The sequence below is a fragment of the Pipra filicauda genome, unplaced genomic scaffold (assembly GCF_003945595.2).
Source record: "Pipra filicauda isolate LSUMZ 115617 unplaced genomic scaffold, ASM394559v2 scaffold316_size853178_pilon, whole genome shotgun sequence".
NCBI classification, from domain to species: domain Eukaryota; kingdom Metazoa; phylum Chordata; class Aves; order Passeriformes; family Pipridae; genus Pipra; species Pipra filicauda.
The window spans coordinates 1632-20000 of record NW_024104439.1 but is presented as its reverse complement, the minus strand read 5'-3'; the positions used below and the strand labels follow the sequence as shown (position 1 = coordinate 20000).

Genomic DNA, 18369 nt, shown 5'->3' with positions numbered 1-18369 from the left:
AATGGATCAAGGTTTGGCAGGGTTAAGGTTAAAAAAGAATACTCCAAAAAATCTGGAGGATCATGGTTAGGTAACAAATAGGGAACATTGACAAATAAATTAGTAAAAAGCTCTTCTTAAAACAGCATCAACTTTAAACATTAAAAACTTGAACCACAGCCACAATAAAACAGCAGTTAGACATGAACCACATATTGTACAGTACAAAAAAGCACACTGTAGACAACCAACATAAGATCAACACTTTGCTTACATGAAGGATTGTCCCAAGGGATTGCAAAGAACAATACCCTTGTAATTTCAACTCTAGCATCAGGCTCTTAATTCTGCATTACAGCATTTACTGCTGAGTGTTTGCTTAGGCTGCAGAATAACTGTTTGTTCCATTAAAAAGTAGGGGCTAGTTGCATTAAAAATGCTCTGAGATAGACAAAAACACTGCTAAGATTTTCTTTTAGTGTTCAGTTAAATATTGCCTCTGTCCTAACTACATTTATTTTTCAAAACCTGCAAGCAATGTCATTAGTAGAACTCCTTCATTAAAATAAAAAGACTATCCTTGACTGTCAAGTAGCTACTTGCACTCATGCAACAGTGACCCCGGTTTGACAGAAGACCACAATGCACACAGGTCAAACATGTAAGCAAGGCTTTTTTAAGCCGAATTTCACTGTTGTCTTAAAGGTAAAATTTAGTTTGTTATGCAACTAGCCGTCTGTATATTACACCTTCTCCATTTTGACTTTACTTAGGATTTAATTTCTAAAGCATTACGCATTCTCATATATGCCTAGTTTTGTATGCATTTGTCATGGGTTTCACATTTGGTGACTGGTTAGCAGTGTGCTGGCCATCTTTGGTTTGTAGAGGAAATCTTAACCATGAACAATCAAGGGGGCTTAAAACAACTTTTTAAATGCTAGCTTTTTACTCAAACTTGTATCTATACTACATCACGCCACATTAAGTAGAAGCACACATCACAAAATTGCACAGGGATTACAATATTACATCCAGTCTGCATAAAATTGAATTCCACTACTGACCAGGTCACAAAATGGCTGCACTTTCTAGTCTAAAACTAATTTGCATATTGTACACATGTAGGACATTTTTTTACTTCAGTCACAATAATGCATGCAAGTTTGTTTTTTGTAAGAAATTTTGTAAATTTGCTCATGCTACCTAGTTTCAAGAGAGCCTTTTTTGAACATTTGCAATAAATCACCTCTTGTTAATTAATAGTACTAGTGCATGCATATGGTGTATACAGGTAAGTAAACATGCAATTTTTTCACATTCTAAAACTATGGCAGTTTAGGCCATATTGTGCTGCCTGCATTTAATTTGTAATGCAGTGTGTCTTAAACGTTTCAATCCCGTATTAATAGGTGGCATTACACATAACACCTATATAGCAGCAAAGCTAATACAGCTTGTGATTAAAAATGTTTAAAAATAGCTAATAAATCAGATTATCTTGAGGTATTATTTCTTGCAAGTCAAAATGGAGAGCAAAAAATCAACCCTAATTTTTAGTTTATGTATACACTGAAAATAGCAACAACAATAAAAATAAGCTTTTTGTAGCAGACATATTCCATCTTCACTATTTTGCTACCTTTGGTAAATTACTGGGGCAGATCTTGAAGTTAAAAACCCATGTTTAGAAATAAGTGCACGCTTCACCCACTAAATATAGCAGCAGACTGTGTGCCCCTACGCAAAAACATTCTCATATCTAGTTTTAACTTTACATATAAAAATAACTTGGAGAAAATACAAAAAAACATTTTATTTTAACATGAAAATATCACAAAAATTAGTAAGCCTGAGATGTAGGGTTTTGGTGAAAAACAAGAGGCTTGTAGTGTTTTGGCTGCTGATAAAGATGCATGTATTGATAGCTGGGGTGAAAAGCAGAAGAATGCACTTATTTCTTCTGCATGTCAGTATCTTCAAACACAGTAAGCCACATGCACCCTTCTCTCCTTATGTAGATGCTGGTTCACCATGTTTAATTCCAGCGGAAGTGGATCTGACGTGGGCGGTCAGCCCCCTCCTTTACCAATGGCTTATGGAATTCACGTCCTGCACGAGAGTGGATATTTGCCCAACAAAACTCACAGTAATACTGCAGGCAAGTGACATTGGCACAAAAGAAAGGAGCAAACTTCCCACCGCACCGCGCACCCTGGCACTCGTCACACATCTGGTCATCCAACACGTATGGCTTTACCTCCACCTGTTGGAGTGAAACAGGAACAATTCCAGTTAATAACTGGATCTACTTGAAGTTGTATGAGGCCATTCATCTTTCTCTGGTTTAAAAAAACCCCAAAACCCAAACCAGAAATCTGAAATCAGTCATATTAAAGCCTTAATCTAACTAATCAGTTATTACTCATTATCATTTATTAGCTACAGATTAACTGTACTGCAGAACACTTCAATGCAGATCTTTAGAAGTACACTGCATATATAATAAATAGCTACTTCAGAAACATCCTTTAGTTTATTTTGGGAGAGTGTTCTTTGCAAATGATAATGTCAAAGTATGTGTAGAAAAAAACCCAAACCAGCTAAAAGGTCTCCCAACTAATCTCATCAGCTCCCAAGTGCACCTCAACAAAACATCCAATTCTATACTGTTTAGCAAAAAAATAACTGAACATATGAGACTGTAGCCCTGTAATGTAGAATCTTTTTAAAAAAATGCCTCTGCATGTACTACTTCTGTGTGCAAATTAAAAGTATTTCCTTCATGCTGTAATACAGATCTTATAGCAGCGCTGTTCTCTGTAAATTCACTCCCTATTTTTAATATATGGTCAGATTTTGACCTACCAATTTTGGTAATCTGTTATTTTCCCTTTTTGTGGTTTCGAGACGTACAGAAATTTGTATTCAATGTATTTCTGAAAATATTTGTTAAAAGACCACTTTCCAAGTCTACAGACTGCTACAAACACCTGTCTTACACAGCTTCTCTCTCCCAAACTCATCTGACTGCCAGAGTGGAAAAGTGGCAGGAGTCCAGTGGTAAATTTGTGTTTTGACTTTGTGTAACTGAGCTGCTACAGGTTGTGATCAGACAGGAAGAAGAACTTCATAATAAAACACAAAATTAGTTGACTCCATCATTAAGGAATGTATTGCTGTCTTCCATATTTTCCTCACTGATGCAAGAGATTTTTTTGTAGATACTGATACCTAAGAAGAACACTACATTTAGACATCGACTGCATGTTTGAAATATTAAGAACTTTTAAATGCTATTTTTTTTCATTTTATCTCCAGAGAAAAAATTTACACATACAGCTACCCACCCTGAAGTCTGACAGCCAAATAGTCTTCAGAAGTAGAGGCCATATTAGAAATGTCAAACAGAGTATGCTTCTTCCAGTAATCTATATTCAGTATGAGATCTACTTCTTATTTCACTAAAACGACCTGCCTTATCACAAATTACACTCAAACTTTCCTATAAACAGGTACCTTATGCAGTAACTGTGTTCGTGGTTCAGAATTACTGAAAACATGAAGCAGCATATATTTCAAGCTTCAGTGCACTAATGCACCAAGATTGGTACGAAGATGATTTAGAATATATTAGAGAAACACTTTGGGGAATGAAGTATTACATGAAGTGGATGCAGACTGCTGGCATATGAAAGTTAACAAAATTTTAAGGAACTGCGTGGAGTTGAAACTCCAAACGAGTTTCAAAGAAATATTTGGAGCTGAGCTTTCATATATGATAAAACAGGATGAGGAACACTTTACTGAAGAAAAACATCTGTTAGAGAAACTAAATATATCTACACATCAAAAGGAGTGGAGAGAACTTAGGTAAGGAAGAAGTTAAGATCACAGACCATGTCTGTCAAGTGACTGTGACACTAAGATTTCCAATTAAGGTAGGAAAAGGTATGTGCAAAAAAAAAAAAAGCTACAAATTCTTTGAACTGAAGTTCAGAAGGATAAACAGGTGAACCATAAAATTTAGCAGTGAAAAAAGACTTTTACAGAGATAAAACTGGCTATGAAAACAATGTGGAAGGACAGCAGACCTACCAAAACTGGATATAACTGGTACAGAAAGGCTATGCTGAGGTAAAGGGTAGAACAGCCTGCCTTCTAGGACTTCAGTGAAATATATACTGACTGTATTACCTTCCTGGCCAGCATACATAAACATCTCGCAGGAAGGGAGTACCCAAAGTAGGACTATCTTCTTCATTTACAAAATCAGTCTTAAAGATTTATATAAACTATTTGCTCATCTCTAAATCAGCAGCAATACTGATTTCAGAATATTTTCAGAGCCTGAAAAGACATTAGCGTAAAAACTCCATGGAGGAAAAACCTATTTCTGAAAAAAGCTTTTTTCACACTTTCAGAAACAGCTAAGATTCAAAGTGTTCCCTAAAAAGAAGCTCTTCTCTATTGCTCCTCAGTAACACAAATAACTTCGTGGTAATTAATATATATAATTATATAAATAAGGTCTGACTGTATGATTTAGATGATTAAAAAATAAAGACTAAAACCCCTCTTAAATAAAAAAAGAAGTTAATAAACCCTCCCCATCATGGTGTTTAAAGACAAATTTATTATAACTCTTAAGATTTGGCACTGCTAATATTTTGCAATACCCCTCAAAAGTAGCACACAAGTTTAAAATAAGAAAAAACGAGAACACTAACAAAAAAGCAGAAATTCAAGATTTAAAAGAACACTTGGGTCAAAAAATTAATTTTCAAGTATTAGAAAAGAACTAAAGAAAGAAAATAAATTACATCAGAAAAAGAAACTGTGCAAATTCAGATCTTTAAAGAGAAAGCCTAGATATTCCTTACTTCTCCCCCCAATCTCTCCAGCCCATGAACAGCTATCTACAGATGCTAACTATACTTGGTGTTTTCTGATTTGTAGGTGTTTTGTTTGTTTGTTTGGGGGGGTTGGTTTTTTTGTAATAGTGATTGAAGAAATGATTTGAGTACTGTTGTTATAAATTAAGTCTCAATGGATATATGTCAAATGCTGCATTTTTCATATCTAGTATTTGGGGTAGATCTGTGGTTTTTTTTTCCTCCACTCCAGGCTCCAAGAGGCCTGCAGTCCACCTCCCCCTTAAAAATTGCAATGTTATATCACAGATTAACAAGCTACATTCCTTTCTTTGCAAACAGCAAGCACTGCCATTTCAGATGCTTCCTCAGCATCCCAAGAGCCCTTAAGATCTCTGCTGACCTATCATAAGAAACCCAAAACAACAAAAAAACATACGTGGAAGTGCAGCCTTCAGAGTCAGGTTCATGCCTTCCTTTCTCCTACAAGATGGCACTGCCAGTCTACCATATACTTCTCTACCACAAAGGACACTCCAATGGGAAGAGGAAAACCAAGATAAAAGTGTCCCCTAGTTTACACATTTCAAGTCCATGCCTCCCACGTTTGGGGGTGAACTAGTCTGGATGGGGCCCAACTGTCCGCATCTCAGTTTTAAAATCAGGTGACTTCATGGCCAAATGCCCTTCAGAGAGTTCCTGAAACACACTAAAAAATACCCAATTCTGAAGCTAAATGACCCAATTAGCATTGTTTAGAAGGAGTTCTGGATTCTGGTCCTTACTCCCATTTTTTCCAAATACTCAAATGCAAGATGAGTAACAGTTTTATTTCCCGTCACACAGACAGAGTATAAAGGCCATTTTTTCTCTTACATAACTATCCAAAAGGTAAAGCTATTAGTCAATGTCAGTTGCAAGTCACAAGGACAGCAATTCCACAACCAAAATACAGCCATCACATCTTAACATGAAGCCTACTTCACTACCCACATCCAGACCCACTCATCCTTCCTCTGGGAAGGAGCATGTTTGGAGACTTCAGCTCACAAGGCAAGCAATATTTGAAACACACATGTAAAAGCTGTATTATTCTGCCTATTTGAAAGGAAAGAAGCACATGCTGCATCCCTAGAGCAGAATTCAGTTAACTGCACTACTTTCTTTTTCCCATGTCTTTGATCTGTAGAGGAGACTGGACCTTGAACTACTTTACTTACTCAATCCTTCCTCCTTTAAGACCTTATTTTTTTTAAGAGCACCTATTAATGCCAGACTACCTTTGCAGTTCTTGACATCAAAACTAGTGACCCTTAAAATTGACATAATTTAGATGCCAATTTTCTTTGATACTCTTATAGTTTTAATTAGGAGTAGTAAAGTTGACTAGTCTTCTTAACGTAAGTCAGTTTTGCTTTAGCTAGCAATAAGCAAACAGAAATGTGCATTGGTAAATACTAAGAAGACTCTCAGAAACAATAAGGCATTTTGTATTTTAGGTGTTGAGCTTTATCAACTTTCTGAGCACTGACAATTATGGCTGCAATTAAGGGAAGCTGCAAATATAAAGCTAATTTGAAGCCAATGAATACTAGAGTTTCCTATGAATGACAGACAAATTATCACAGTATTTGGTTTCATTAGAACAAGGGAGAGAAAGACTTTCAAGCCCTTTGCCCATACACAGCAAAACCAGGAACTCCAGAATGGGAAGAACATATGGTCCAACACATGTCAAAGAACAAGGTGCTGCTCTGTGGAAAGCACGTTGTTCTCGTTTGGGGCATTCACAGCATACTCTTGAAAGTAGTGGAGTTATATTAATGTTACAAGAGACGTAGGAAGATGGCACGAAAGCCAATCAAATGCAATGTTACCACACTCCGAGAAATTTCTTTATAGGTCATTAGTCTTTTTTTTTTTTTTTTTAATTTTTGCGTAACTTACTCGTTTATCAATATCGCCATGCTGAAGTTGAACAAACCGAGCACTGATGGCAGCAATGTAACTCTGCTGATTGGAAAAAGCAACACGTCCAGCACCTTTTGGGTATTTCAGCTCAGGGTCAGTATCAATTCCTGCGTAACAAACTCCACCATAGAGACGGTCCATGATCATGGCCAATTCCACTATTAAGAAATGGAAGAGTGTGCATTTAAACTGCTCTTACAGTACAAACTTAATATGCTCGTTTAAAAATACCAGAAAAGTTAATTTTAATTATTAATTTTGCAATAGCAAGTGTAACAGTAATAACAACATAAAAAGTATTAAATAAACTATTAAATATTCAGCAGACAGATCTTTCATGCTGTGGGTACATACATCCAAGGAACAATGGAACTGTAAGTCCTTGACAACCTGGAACTGGAATTCCAGGGCAGTTTTCTTCAGGGGATTACAGCAAAAGATTTTTTGGGCAGGCAGAGAATATAAGTTGTATAAAATAGATCCACATGCCACCGATTCCTTGGTACATGTTCTCTGGCTGTCCTAATGCTCTATGTCCTACTTGAATTTAAAGATGTAGTTAGTGTCTTTTCACCAGCCAACAGGGCTTGATTATTTCTACAGTGCTACACTTACCACACATACAGAAATTCAGAGAAACAAAAATTTAAATTTATAATCTGATTGCCAGATTATACTGAAATCAGTTCTGCAATTCATTCAGGTGGAAAATACTGTTTTTTCAGAATTAGTATCCTCTGTATTAAAGGTGTCAGAAGTTACTGATGTTCAATATTTGAAGAGTCTCCTAAAGTTTTACTGCTTTAGTGAATTCATTATTCCTATTTCACAATACCATAAAAGTTTCATTTTCCCATACACAAGGCATTCGAAAGCTAAGCAGAAGAATTCATCCATTTAACTTCTGACAGACATTCAGCACAGTAATCTGGAGCACTGAACTGAATTTAAAGAAAAATTAATCTGCAGTTTGAACATACTATGTTTATGCTCATTTACAGAGTTTGTACTACAACTGAAAGTAGAGTCCTAAAAGTAAAATAACAGAAAAGTTTGAGCATTGCAGGTCCAAGATAGAAAAATTTTAAGATCCTTTATATACCAAATTTGCACTATTGCTTCTTGGTTTTCCTACATCTTCCATCTAAAAGCTCATCTTTCTCTACGAATAAAATGCATTACAAACTCCGAAAGACTAATGAAATCCAGGAGTCATTCTAATAAAAAATGGGATTTGAACCACTGCGCGTTATGTTTCTACTTCCAACATTCACTGCAGCCTACTTACTAGAAAGCCACCTAAAACACTGTAAAAGGCTACTGCAGCCAATCTCAAAATACAGACTGTCCAGGTTGTAGATCAACCATTCCACTGCTGCAGAAACATTTATTTTTTCCTTCACATATCCGGCAAGAGTCTAGAAAGAGCCCTGCAATTTCATACGGTGTTGTGCCACACAGATTGTGTTAGCTCTCTGAATTTCTTCCCTTTTTCCTCTATTCCTACTCATTCAAGTACTCCATCACCTGTGGTTTTGAGTGCACTAAGAGTAACTGCAACCTGACAGCAGTAAAAGAGTAGCTAACGTGCAATGACAAGCAGGTACAAATACAGCTCCAAGCAGTCATGGAGCAGGGCAGAGATCTTTCTGTAGCATTATTTTAAAAACAAACTCTTTATGTCTTTTGTGACATACTTTACACTACAGTTTTGCTAATGTGATGAAAATTTTTTCTACAGCTTTAGACAGGTAACAGTTTCCAGTAAATCTCAATGATGAACTGTGATTTATGGCCAAAGCCAGATGAAAACAGTTAGTAGCGAAATGTAAGAATACACAAATATTGTAGTGCGGTTATAATGTCATGACAGTGTTCTATTTCTATATGTATATATCTATCCATACATAAAACATGCACGGGTCAAATTATTTCCAATGATTTCCTACTTTTAAAAATTGCCACAGATTATACTCACCGGCTCTCAATGGTCTAGGGACTCCTCCAACAAAAATTGTTTTTCGAGGATCAAGTGGCTGTGAACCATCCATCACGAAGTCACTATCACTTAGATTCCAGGGACGTATCTGAACCTATTAAATGGAGAAAGAAAACAGTATCCTACTTTAAATTTCACTGCAACATTGATTTATGTTCATCAGCCTATGTAACTGTCAAACAGTCATAACCTCATTAGTTTAGCATGTCTAGGTGCTCTGTTTTAATCTCATTAATTCAAAGCACTACAACTTTAAAATAATCCACATGTTCCAGATGTTGAGCTCTGCCAACGGTAGTTTACTTTTATTTTCCTCGTCATGATTTCCAATGCAGCTTTAGACAGATGGCAGTTATAGCCTGCAGGCCATCCACTGTGCACTCACTGGCTTGTCCTTGATAGTAGGGCTGGAAACACACAGATAGAGCTTTCCGTCTTCTTCAATGCAGGCGTCAATCAGGGCCTGAACTGAACTCTCTTCTTGGAACAGGAGGAATGCATAACCTGGAAAAAAAGCCAAACCAACTGATATATTTTATCTTTATTTTACATAATCATCTTTGCCAGTGACTTTTCCATACAAAAGTAAAAGAAAGTCAAAACAAGTCTTCCTTATCAGTCATCTTAACTATGTAGTACCTTGCCATAATTAAACAGAACTTCTATCTGTAAAAAATTGTCAGAAGAGACTAATAACCAAATCAAAGCAAATATGTCTGCTCTATCATGTACTGAAGTCTAGGCTGAACATATTCATTGGCTGCAATGAACATTATACAATGAAAATCCGACTTGGCACAAAGGACTAATCTCTATTCTAGAGATTAGATCAAAGTACTTTATTACATAAGTGACCCAGCAAGCCTTCCAAACACTACAAAAATAGGCATTAAAATGCTTATTTAATGCTACAGTAAAAACAAACTGTCAGACATGCAAAGAACCTCACGTATAGAATACTTTAACATTACAGTATGATATATACTAAATCTGTTACTTTACAAATACCCAATAGCACAATTAGAGTTGTATTCTAAACCAAACTTTTAAAGGACCATAAATCACATTTCCTTCTCAGATTGCTACCAAGTATGGAATTTTCACACAAGGTTATGTTTTACTACTTGGATGGCAAAATAAACACTGAAGCAACCAGGCTTGGGAAAACAGAACAGGGGTACATTTAGCAAGCCTTATGGAAATGATGCTCTATTTCTGAGAGAAGGTAGTTAACCACCAGCCATTTCTTACTGCAACCAGACACTACAGGTCACCAAGGTAAAAATGGTGGGGTGCATATCTTGGAGACCACTAATGAATCAATGCCTTACCAATGTGAGATTTGAGAAACAAATGCGCAGTTGATTTTTTAAATGTATGGGGAAAAAAGTAGGATTTAAAGAAAAAGCTGTAAGGCCTATTCTGGTCTAATAACTTGTAGTTCATTTTTTACCCCTCATAACAGTCCCATCTGAGCTACCTACAAGGGACACATTACAGGGTTTTATGTATTCTATATTTTTATGTAAATCTTATTTAGTTTCTTAAAAAACATGTCATAGGGAAAATCCGGGCTTGGGTTGAAGCATTTCCTAGTAAAATCTATTCTTCATTTCGTAGCAATTTTTTTAGTGACAACCTCTTTAGCTTAAGCTTAATTAGTAATTGTTTAGATTCAAAATCCATTTAATGAGGATATCTTTAGCTACACATCTTAAAATTTTAAATCCACATATTAACCATGTAAAACTCATTCACTGAATGAGGGCACGTGCAGACTGGCAGGGGTGAGATCAGACCCATGTAACTGTCTTTACTTGGGTGGAAGGCAGGCACACACATTCCTGTTTGAATGCAGAGCTCAGTAGAAGAACGATGGGAGTGCAAAAACTGTATTAATCAAAGCGAGTGTTAATTGAACATGGTACTGACTAAGGGATCAGACATACAAAGTAAGATTTTGCCAGACGCTGGTTTTCCATCAGTTCTTATCCTAAAGCAAATCAAGGGCCTGGATCAATAGGCCAAGGCCAATGGTATGAAGTTCAGCAAGGCCAAGAACTGGCTCCTGCACTTGGGTCACAACAACCCCAGGCAGCACTACAGGCTGGGTAGAAGAGTGGCTGGAAAGGTGCCCAGTGGAAAAGGACCTGGGGGTGCTGTTTGACAGCCAGCTAAACATGAGCTAGCAGTGTGCCCAGGAGGCCAAGGAGGCCAAGAAGGCCAGTGGCATCCTGGCTTGTATCAGAAACGATGTTGCCAGAAGGACCGGGGCAGTGATTGTCCCTCTGTCCTTGACAAGGAGGCCAAACCTCAAGTCCTGTGTCCAGTTCTGGGCCCCTCACTACAAGGAGGACATTGAGGTGCTGGAGTGAGTCCAGAGAAGGGCAACGGAGCTGGTGAAGGGTCTGGAGTACAAGTCTGATGAGGAGCAGTTGAGGGAGCTGGGGGTGTTTAGCCTGGAGAAATGAAGGCTTGGGGAGGACCTTATTGCTCTACAACTACCTGAAAGGAGACTGTAGTCAGGGGGTAGAATCATCTTTTCTCCCAGGTAACAAATGATAAGACAAGAGGAAACACCCTCAAGTTGTGCCAGGGGAGGTTTAGATTGGGCATTAGGAAAAATTTCTTCACTGGAGGGACAAGCATTAGAATCACTGTCCCTGGAAGTGTTCAAAATACAGGTAATGTGGTGTTTAGGGTTAGTGGTGGACCTGGCAGTGTTATGTTAATGGCTGGACTTGATGATCTTAGGGGCCTTTTCCAACCTTAATGATTCTATCGCCATATACAGAGAGAGACAATCCCTCCCAAAGAACCCTAGACTTGTACAGTCTGCATACAACCTACTCTCCATCACTTGCCTGATTATAAATTAGCCATCAACTTCTCTGAAGAACACTGGTTACGCAGGACACCACCCTACATACATTAGCTAGAAAGTGCCTGCAAAGGGAAATTACACTCTTATCTTCCATATTTCATTTAGAAATCATAAATTAGGGCTATTCTCGTTACTATGGCTACTACATGCCAACAACTGCACGTCACAAACATTATTCTTACCATTTCTGTTTCTCAATATTTTTTTTAATTGGAATTTTTTTCACCTTAACATCCATAACCCATGAAGTATTGGGGATGTTTAACATCTAAAAAGCCAGAATAGCAGTAAAAGCCACATGTGATTAAAAAGGTACCTAACTACTCTTTTTGTGAACTACAACTACCATGTGTGATAGAAAGTACGCGTCACACTGAAACACGCTGGGGAGGTAGCGTGAAGTGTATGAGGTGTTCTACTGTACTACAAAACACTTTAACTCCCTAGTTTCTTGTTTTTGGGGGGTAACACAGTCATTTAACTTGAACAGCTTCACACCCAATAGCCATTTAAGCATGTTTACAATGGAAAAGCAAAGCTACTCTAATAGGTTTTTCAAAGGAATCTACTTCATACCTTTGGGTGATATGTACATTTCAGGTATCACAGACCAAGAAACAAAGATTGTATGTTCTGTCCATATTTCACAAGGTGAAAAGTATTAAATGAAACAGTTTTATAAAAATTTGTTGTTCATGTGCATCTCTACCAGAATTTATATCTCCTGTGGGAGTTGAGGTCTAGGTAACCCCGTTAGTGTTTATCACTTGACTACATTCCTCTGCATAACACTGAAACTATTACTAATACTCCTATTTTCAAAGGCAATCAGTGTAGGTAACTTTGGTAATATACTCATCCTTAGAAAATTACCTTAAATAATAAATAAATCTTTCTGAAGATAACTAGCTTTAGAGCTACGTTCCCTGATACCTAAAGATACTGCAGTGGTTATAGTCATGAGCTGACATTTCTTTTAATAAAACAAGACCAAGAAATTATGTATTTTTTTAACGTATTTGGTCCATCAGGTAAGTTTGAAGAGTCCTAGTTGTACTACCAAATCAGCCCATTTCTTTTTTTCTTGTATTTATTATATAAAGAACAAATCAAAAGCAAAACATTCTAGACTAGATTCACATTATTTTCTGAGAAAGGAAGAAAATGTCTTTATTTCACAGTAATATGGAAATTTACCAAAAGAAGAAAGGACACTTCTGCTATGCACACTCTGTAGACATCAGAGACCAGCTCTAAGTTCTATCAACCTCCAGCTAACTCCTGTCACTAGTGGCTTAGAGTGGATGTTGAGAAAATCAGTGCAAGCCAGCATGGTGCTGCCCATGTCAGTCATTATAGCCGTGTTTTGTTCTGCGGTTGGTTCCCCTACTGACAGGCTCTTCCTGGAGAAGACTAAATGGCAATTCTTGCCTAGAGAATGCTGCATCTTAGCTTAAATCAGAAAAAAATCAGTGTAAAATGCAGGTTAATACAGACAATGGATTGACATGACAATGGGAATAGTTCAAATTTGTGAAGGACACATCTCACCTATTCCTCCTTAAAGAGGTCCCATCACCACATTAATTAAATCTTTAAAACAAATCTTTCATTTTTCCATTTAGTCACCTTTGATGGAGAATTAACTCTAAAATACACTGTAAGTGAAAAAACGTGGTGCTGCGTCACATTTATGATACCTGTGTAGTTAGTCAGTCTGGGTAAATGAATGAAGCTCGATGTGCTTATGTTACAGTGACCTGAATAGCCCTCTGTACTCCACTGGTTGTACTGGCCAGATTCCCATTGATTAAAGGAAGCTTAGGCACTAATCACACATGAAGACACCTACAGTTACTTGCCTGAATCCAGAGTTTGATCCTACCCAGTGTGATCAAATTAGCTGGTAACAAGTTTAAAAGAACTTGCACAGACCTGGGGTTTTGCTTCTTAAACAAGAAAAATACATTTTCAACCTGATTTTTTCAGTCAGCTCTGAATTGCAAGTTAAAAATATTGAAAAAAGCTACCACACAACTGCTGTGATACAAGGCAGCAGAAAAAAACAATGAGAAAAGGCTGGGGACACTGTCCTGTTTAAATCAGATTATCCTCTGTTTGATACAGACTAAAATAGTACAGAGGACACAAACAACCAGACACATTTTGAAAGGCCTTCTTTAGATTTGCATATCCTCATGGCACCATTTCTTTGAGAGCTTCATTATCACAAGGAGTCCTCAATCCAGCAAGTTACTTTGGACATGTGTATTGTTTCATAAGTAAGTGTGTTTGCCAACTACGTAATAACATGAGTTATGATAAACAGTTGCAAGTCAGAAAGGAAGGAATTCTCCATTACAGTTGGCAGATCATAGACTTTGTACTTTGAGCTCAACAGAATTTTTTTTTCAGAACAGAGTCTCCCTGTAAGATCAGTGTGAAATTTTAAAAAATCCTATTTTCTTTGGGTCTAATTTTGTGGTGAACCAATACAAAATATAATTATTTAAGAACAAGCAGTTGGTGTTTCTCAGGAGGCAGCCTTGATGGATTAAGACACTACTTGCATTTCTTTCAGCAAGGAAACACTTATGAACTTGGCCTTCCCTCAGGACCTTCTGTAAGTAGAGAGCCTGGAAGGAACTGCAGCCTGGAAAACTGAACAACAGTAAAAAAAATAAAATAATAAAAAAATCAAACAGGCTGTATCTCTGCACTGCAGAGAAGACTTCTGTGAATCTGTCCAGAATGGGATAATTCTGAGACGTCTTTGGAAAGTAATACTATGGCAAATCTCTAACAAGACTGAACAAAGAAAAATACATACACTGAATTGATTAATTGTGGAGTGACAAATTAGAAAATGGAGACTGAAAACAATAAAAACTAATATAGTATATATTTCTCAACTGGTAATTATTTTGCCTATCAGCAGTTTCAGACATCTTATTAAATATATGTATACATGGTTCTTGTCTGTACACTCAAGTAGTAGTAAAGACAGACAAATTTTTAAGAAATTCTTCTACAAAATAATCATGGGTCATATGTACGGCATTGAAGAAAACAGATATATACACGATAACAGTCAGCAGTTAAATGTGTCCAGAGTATTTACAAAGAGAAAACTATACTGTATTTTAACTGTGTTAGGCTACATTACAAAAAAAAAAATTGAGTAATGCAGCAAACTGAAAATTAGGCTAAAGTTTTAAGACTGAAGAACAGTAAGCACGATTAAATTTCAAATAAGTCAGTTAATCATGGGAAATCAACTTAGCGCTTAGTTTGCAAGTGTTTCCTGAATTAATTAGATCAACACACTGAAGTTCTTCCATTTTTATCCTCTGCCTTTAAGAAGCTCTGCTTACAATACAGATTTATTTTAATTTGTTTCTTAAGGTGATAACTATAAATAACTCAACTATATAAAAAAGCTTTATTAAATGAGGAAGTCTAGAAATATATCCTTAAGATGTTCAGATGCTGAGACAGGACTATCTCCTTGGAAACGAATGCCAGAATCCATTCCTTTCAGGTAAGAATATATTACATCTTCCATCTTCTATATATTCATCACAGACTCTGTGAGATGCATCTTCCTTAAAGAGTTCCTTGGGAATTTCTCTTGGTAATTTATGAAGAAAAATGCACTCCATAAGATAATCAAATTTAACTTGACAGTAGTTTTGTGTGTCAGGCTAACAATCAAAAAAAGTCAAAGTCTCTTTGTTTGTCTTAGAATTTCCATGTAGCATTCATAAATGCTATTCAAGTAATTTCAATTCTATTTCCCACTCTTTAGAGAACCCATCGGGGATAATAATCCTGTTTTTCCCCCAGTATAGATGCTCAGACAAATGAAGAATCAGTTTACAAAGGAACTATACCTACCCTTCTGTCACTTCCACGGAAGGAATGAATTGCTACAGTCTCTACAAAAAAATCACTAACCTTTGCATTGCTTTCATATCCAGATCAGACCTTTGCATTTATTTTATGTGTAACAATACATGATTGTACACGTAGAGAGATATGCTACATAATTTAATTACTTAATCTACATAATGGTTTTTCCAACACTTTGTGACACTAAAAAGTCTAGTCTAACAGCAACACTAGAAATTGTTAAATATCAATATTTAATCATTTATCAAGAAAGACTAGTGCTTCAATAAGATTTCACATCCTAGAACTGAAAGAAGCATAATATTTGATTATCTTGATCAGGTACCCAAATGCACTGTTCTGAATCCTGTCTTTAACTTCCTAGGAAAATTTTTATCTAAGATTTAGTCTTACAAAAATCGACCAAATTTCAGTTTTGGAAACTAGACAGAAATGCAAGTAGAGAGCTGTGGCACATGTAACTACTTAATGCTGATCTGATCAGGCACAATACCAAAACAACAGGTTTTAGACTTGGTATGTAAAGGAACCATGTCTGAACCTGCAGTGAAATGACATATTAACTGTTCACAGGGACTAGAAAAAAAAAATGAGACAGTTACCCAGAGTAAGATTTGCACTCAGTGACAGGTCAAAACCTTCCAACTCTCTTACCTTTTGGTGGAAAATAGGACTTGCTCTCTGCTTTGTGAGGCCAGTCTACTACCAAAGGCCCAAATCGTCTGAAGCTAGCAGTAATTTCATCTAAAACCAGGTACAATAGTTAAAATTAATGACATAACTCAATGAAAAAGAACTATCAAGCAAAGACATTTGTTTCTAGCAAAGGTTGACATTTCAAGGAAAAGAAAGAACAAAATTTACAACTTTCATGAACAAAAAACTTAAATAGACACATCTTCCAAAGAGTTAATATTCACATAATGTATTTCTGGTGATTTTAAGCTTATATTTGTTTGTTATTACTTAATAACAGCAGCACTTCAGAATCATATTAGCAACTGAAGGCAGTGGTGAAAACTTGTGTGGTACCTCCCTTAATTCAGAATCTGGTTTGAATGTAATCAAATCAATTTATTGTTTAGTGATTTAGTACAGTTGGAGCTTTGTAAGTAGATATTCATATACCAAGTACTACCACAATTAACACATTAGCAGTTTCCAGACTATGCATGTATCAGACACAGAAACTTAAAAATGTCTATTTAAAAGTGCTTCTAACACAAGCACGAATAGTCCTGTTATGAGATCTACTATGGCCCTTGCACAACTTTGTGATGTCTTTCTATTCTTCCTGTTATTGACTGGAAGAGCCTTGGCCATGAGGGAAAAATACCTTAAACTGTATACAAAAGCAGTAACTCAAACGCAAACATGCTCCATCATTTCTCTCAGTTGTATCTACCATCAGCATATAAACAGGCAGGAAAGAAAGAAAATGTATTTCCACGTGTTCTTCTTTAGCATTTGTATTAGAGGCAACTGTGCTGAAGTGTATTAAAATAAATCCTTTAGTACATTGTAACAGAGCATCTCAATAAAGATGGTCCTTCCATGTCTAAAAGTTAATTAAACACAGTCAGCCTATTTGGTTTGCAAGTTACTCTAGGATTACAATGAACCTTGTAAAAGGACTTCTGTTTACATTACAAAGCTAGCATGCAATTTACATCTGTCTGCACAGGAGAACAGCACGATTACTACCAATCAGCACTATGATACAAAGCAATTCCAACTGCATTGCTGAACAGTCCGAGCTTCTGTGGTAACACCTTTGTGGTTCAATGCATCAGAGCACTCTGCCACTTGACCTTCCTCTGCCTTAGTTTCTCTGTTTCTGAACAGGAATAATATTAACCTTTCTATACCACTGCTGAGATCTTCAGGTAGTAGTAAAATAGAATATGAAATTCATTTACAAAGGGAAGCTTTCTATGAATACAGAATAAAGCAGGCATAGAGGATGGCTAAGATGTATTTGAAAGGAGTATGCAAGATAAACAGGAGCACAAATTCCAGGCATCACATGGAACTCCACAATCTGCAAGTGCAGAATCAGAAACAACTGAATCATCTCAAAGCCAGAAGAGATGATATTAAGCTCAACGCACCCATTAACTCTCAAAGAACATATAGCTGTAGCCTTTCACATCATAACATTATTTTGCTGAGTGGATTATTTCTACTACTTCATTCGGGTTTTTCCAGATCTCTCTTTATCTCTCCCTCCAAACTTAGTCTGCTCAGTTTTCAGGCAACTCACCTTCATCAATATCTGGTGGAAGACCCCCAACAAACACTTTCCGAGAAAAACGCTCAATTCGTTCTCCATTCTGATGAGCTGAATAGCAGGTAGGTGAATTTAAGACTCCAACTTGATCACTGTGACCATCATCCAGCAAACCATCATCTATTGGGAAGAGGGAAGAACGGCCTTAAAAAGAAAAGATAATAATATACATTAAAATAATTTTGTGGCAATACATCGTTATGTAATTTTAGGGAATGGGGAAAGAGCAGTCTGGAAAGTCAAAATGAAAATACCAAGGTATTAGAAAAGTACATATTAGTTTTAAGAAAAATTAAGAAAATGAAAGATGTATTAAACTTCAAAAAGGAATTTCAGGATTGCAAGCTGACATCACTCTAAGTGTAATACTTCATACTACATTATACTGTAGTTACTCTGCTGCATCCAGTAGGAAGGTGGTAATTTGGTTTTAAATAAAGGGTCTTATGAAGAGAAAAAT

At 36.5% G+C, this 18369-nt stretch overlaps 1 protein-coding gene across 1 annotated transcript in view; it reads right to left on the bottom strand.

The window, feature by feature from the left end:
* Positions 1 to 18053, bottom strand: part of CPEB2 (cytoplasmic polyadenylation element binding protein 2) — a gene marked incomplete at its 5' end in the record, with an annotated part of 19790 nt that extends 1737 nt beyond the window's left edge. Inside the window, 6 exons of the mRNA XM_027729469.2 lie at positions 1 to 2245; positions 6801 to 6982; positions 8803 to 8917; positions 9209 to 9327; positions 16274 to 16363; positions 17883 to 18053. The exon at positions 1 to 2245 is cut by the window's left edge and continues 1737 nt beyond it. Coding sequence (XP_027585270.1) covers positions 2018 to 2245; positions 6801 to 6982; positions 8803 to 8917; positions 9209 to 9327; positions 16274 to 16363; positions 17883 to 18053 — 905 coding nt within the window. The remainder of the gene's footprint in view (positions 2246 to 6800; positions 6983 to 8802; positions 8918 to 9208; positions 9328 to 16273; positions 16364 to 17882) is intronic.
* Between the last annotated feature and the right edge of the window lie 316 nt (positions 18054 to 18369).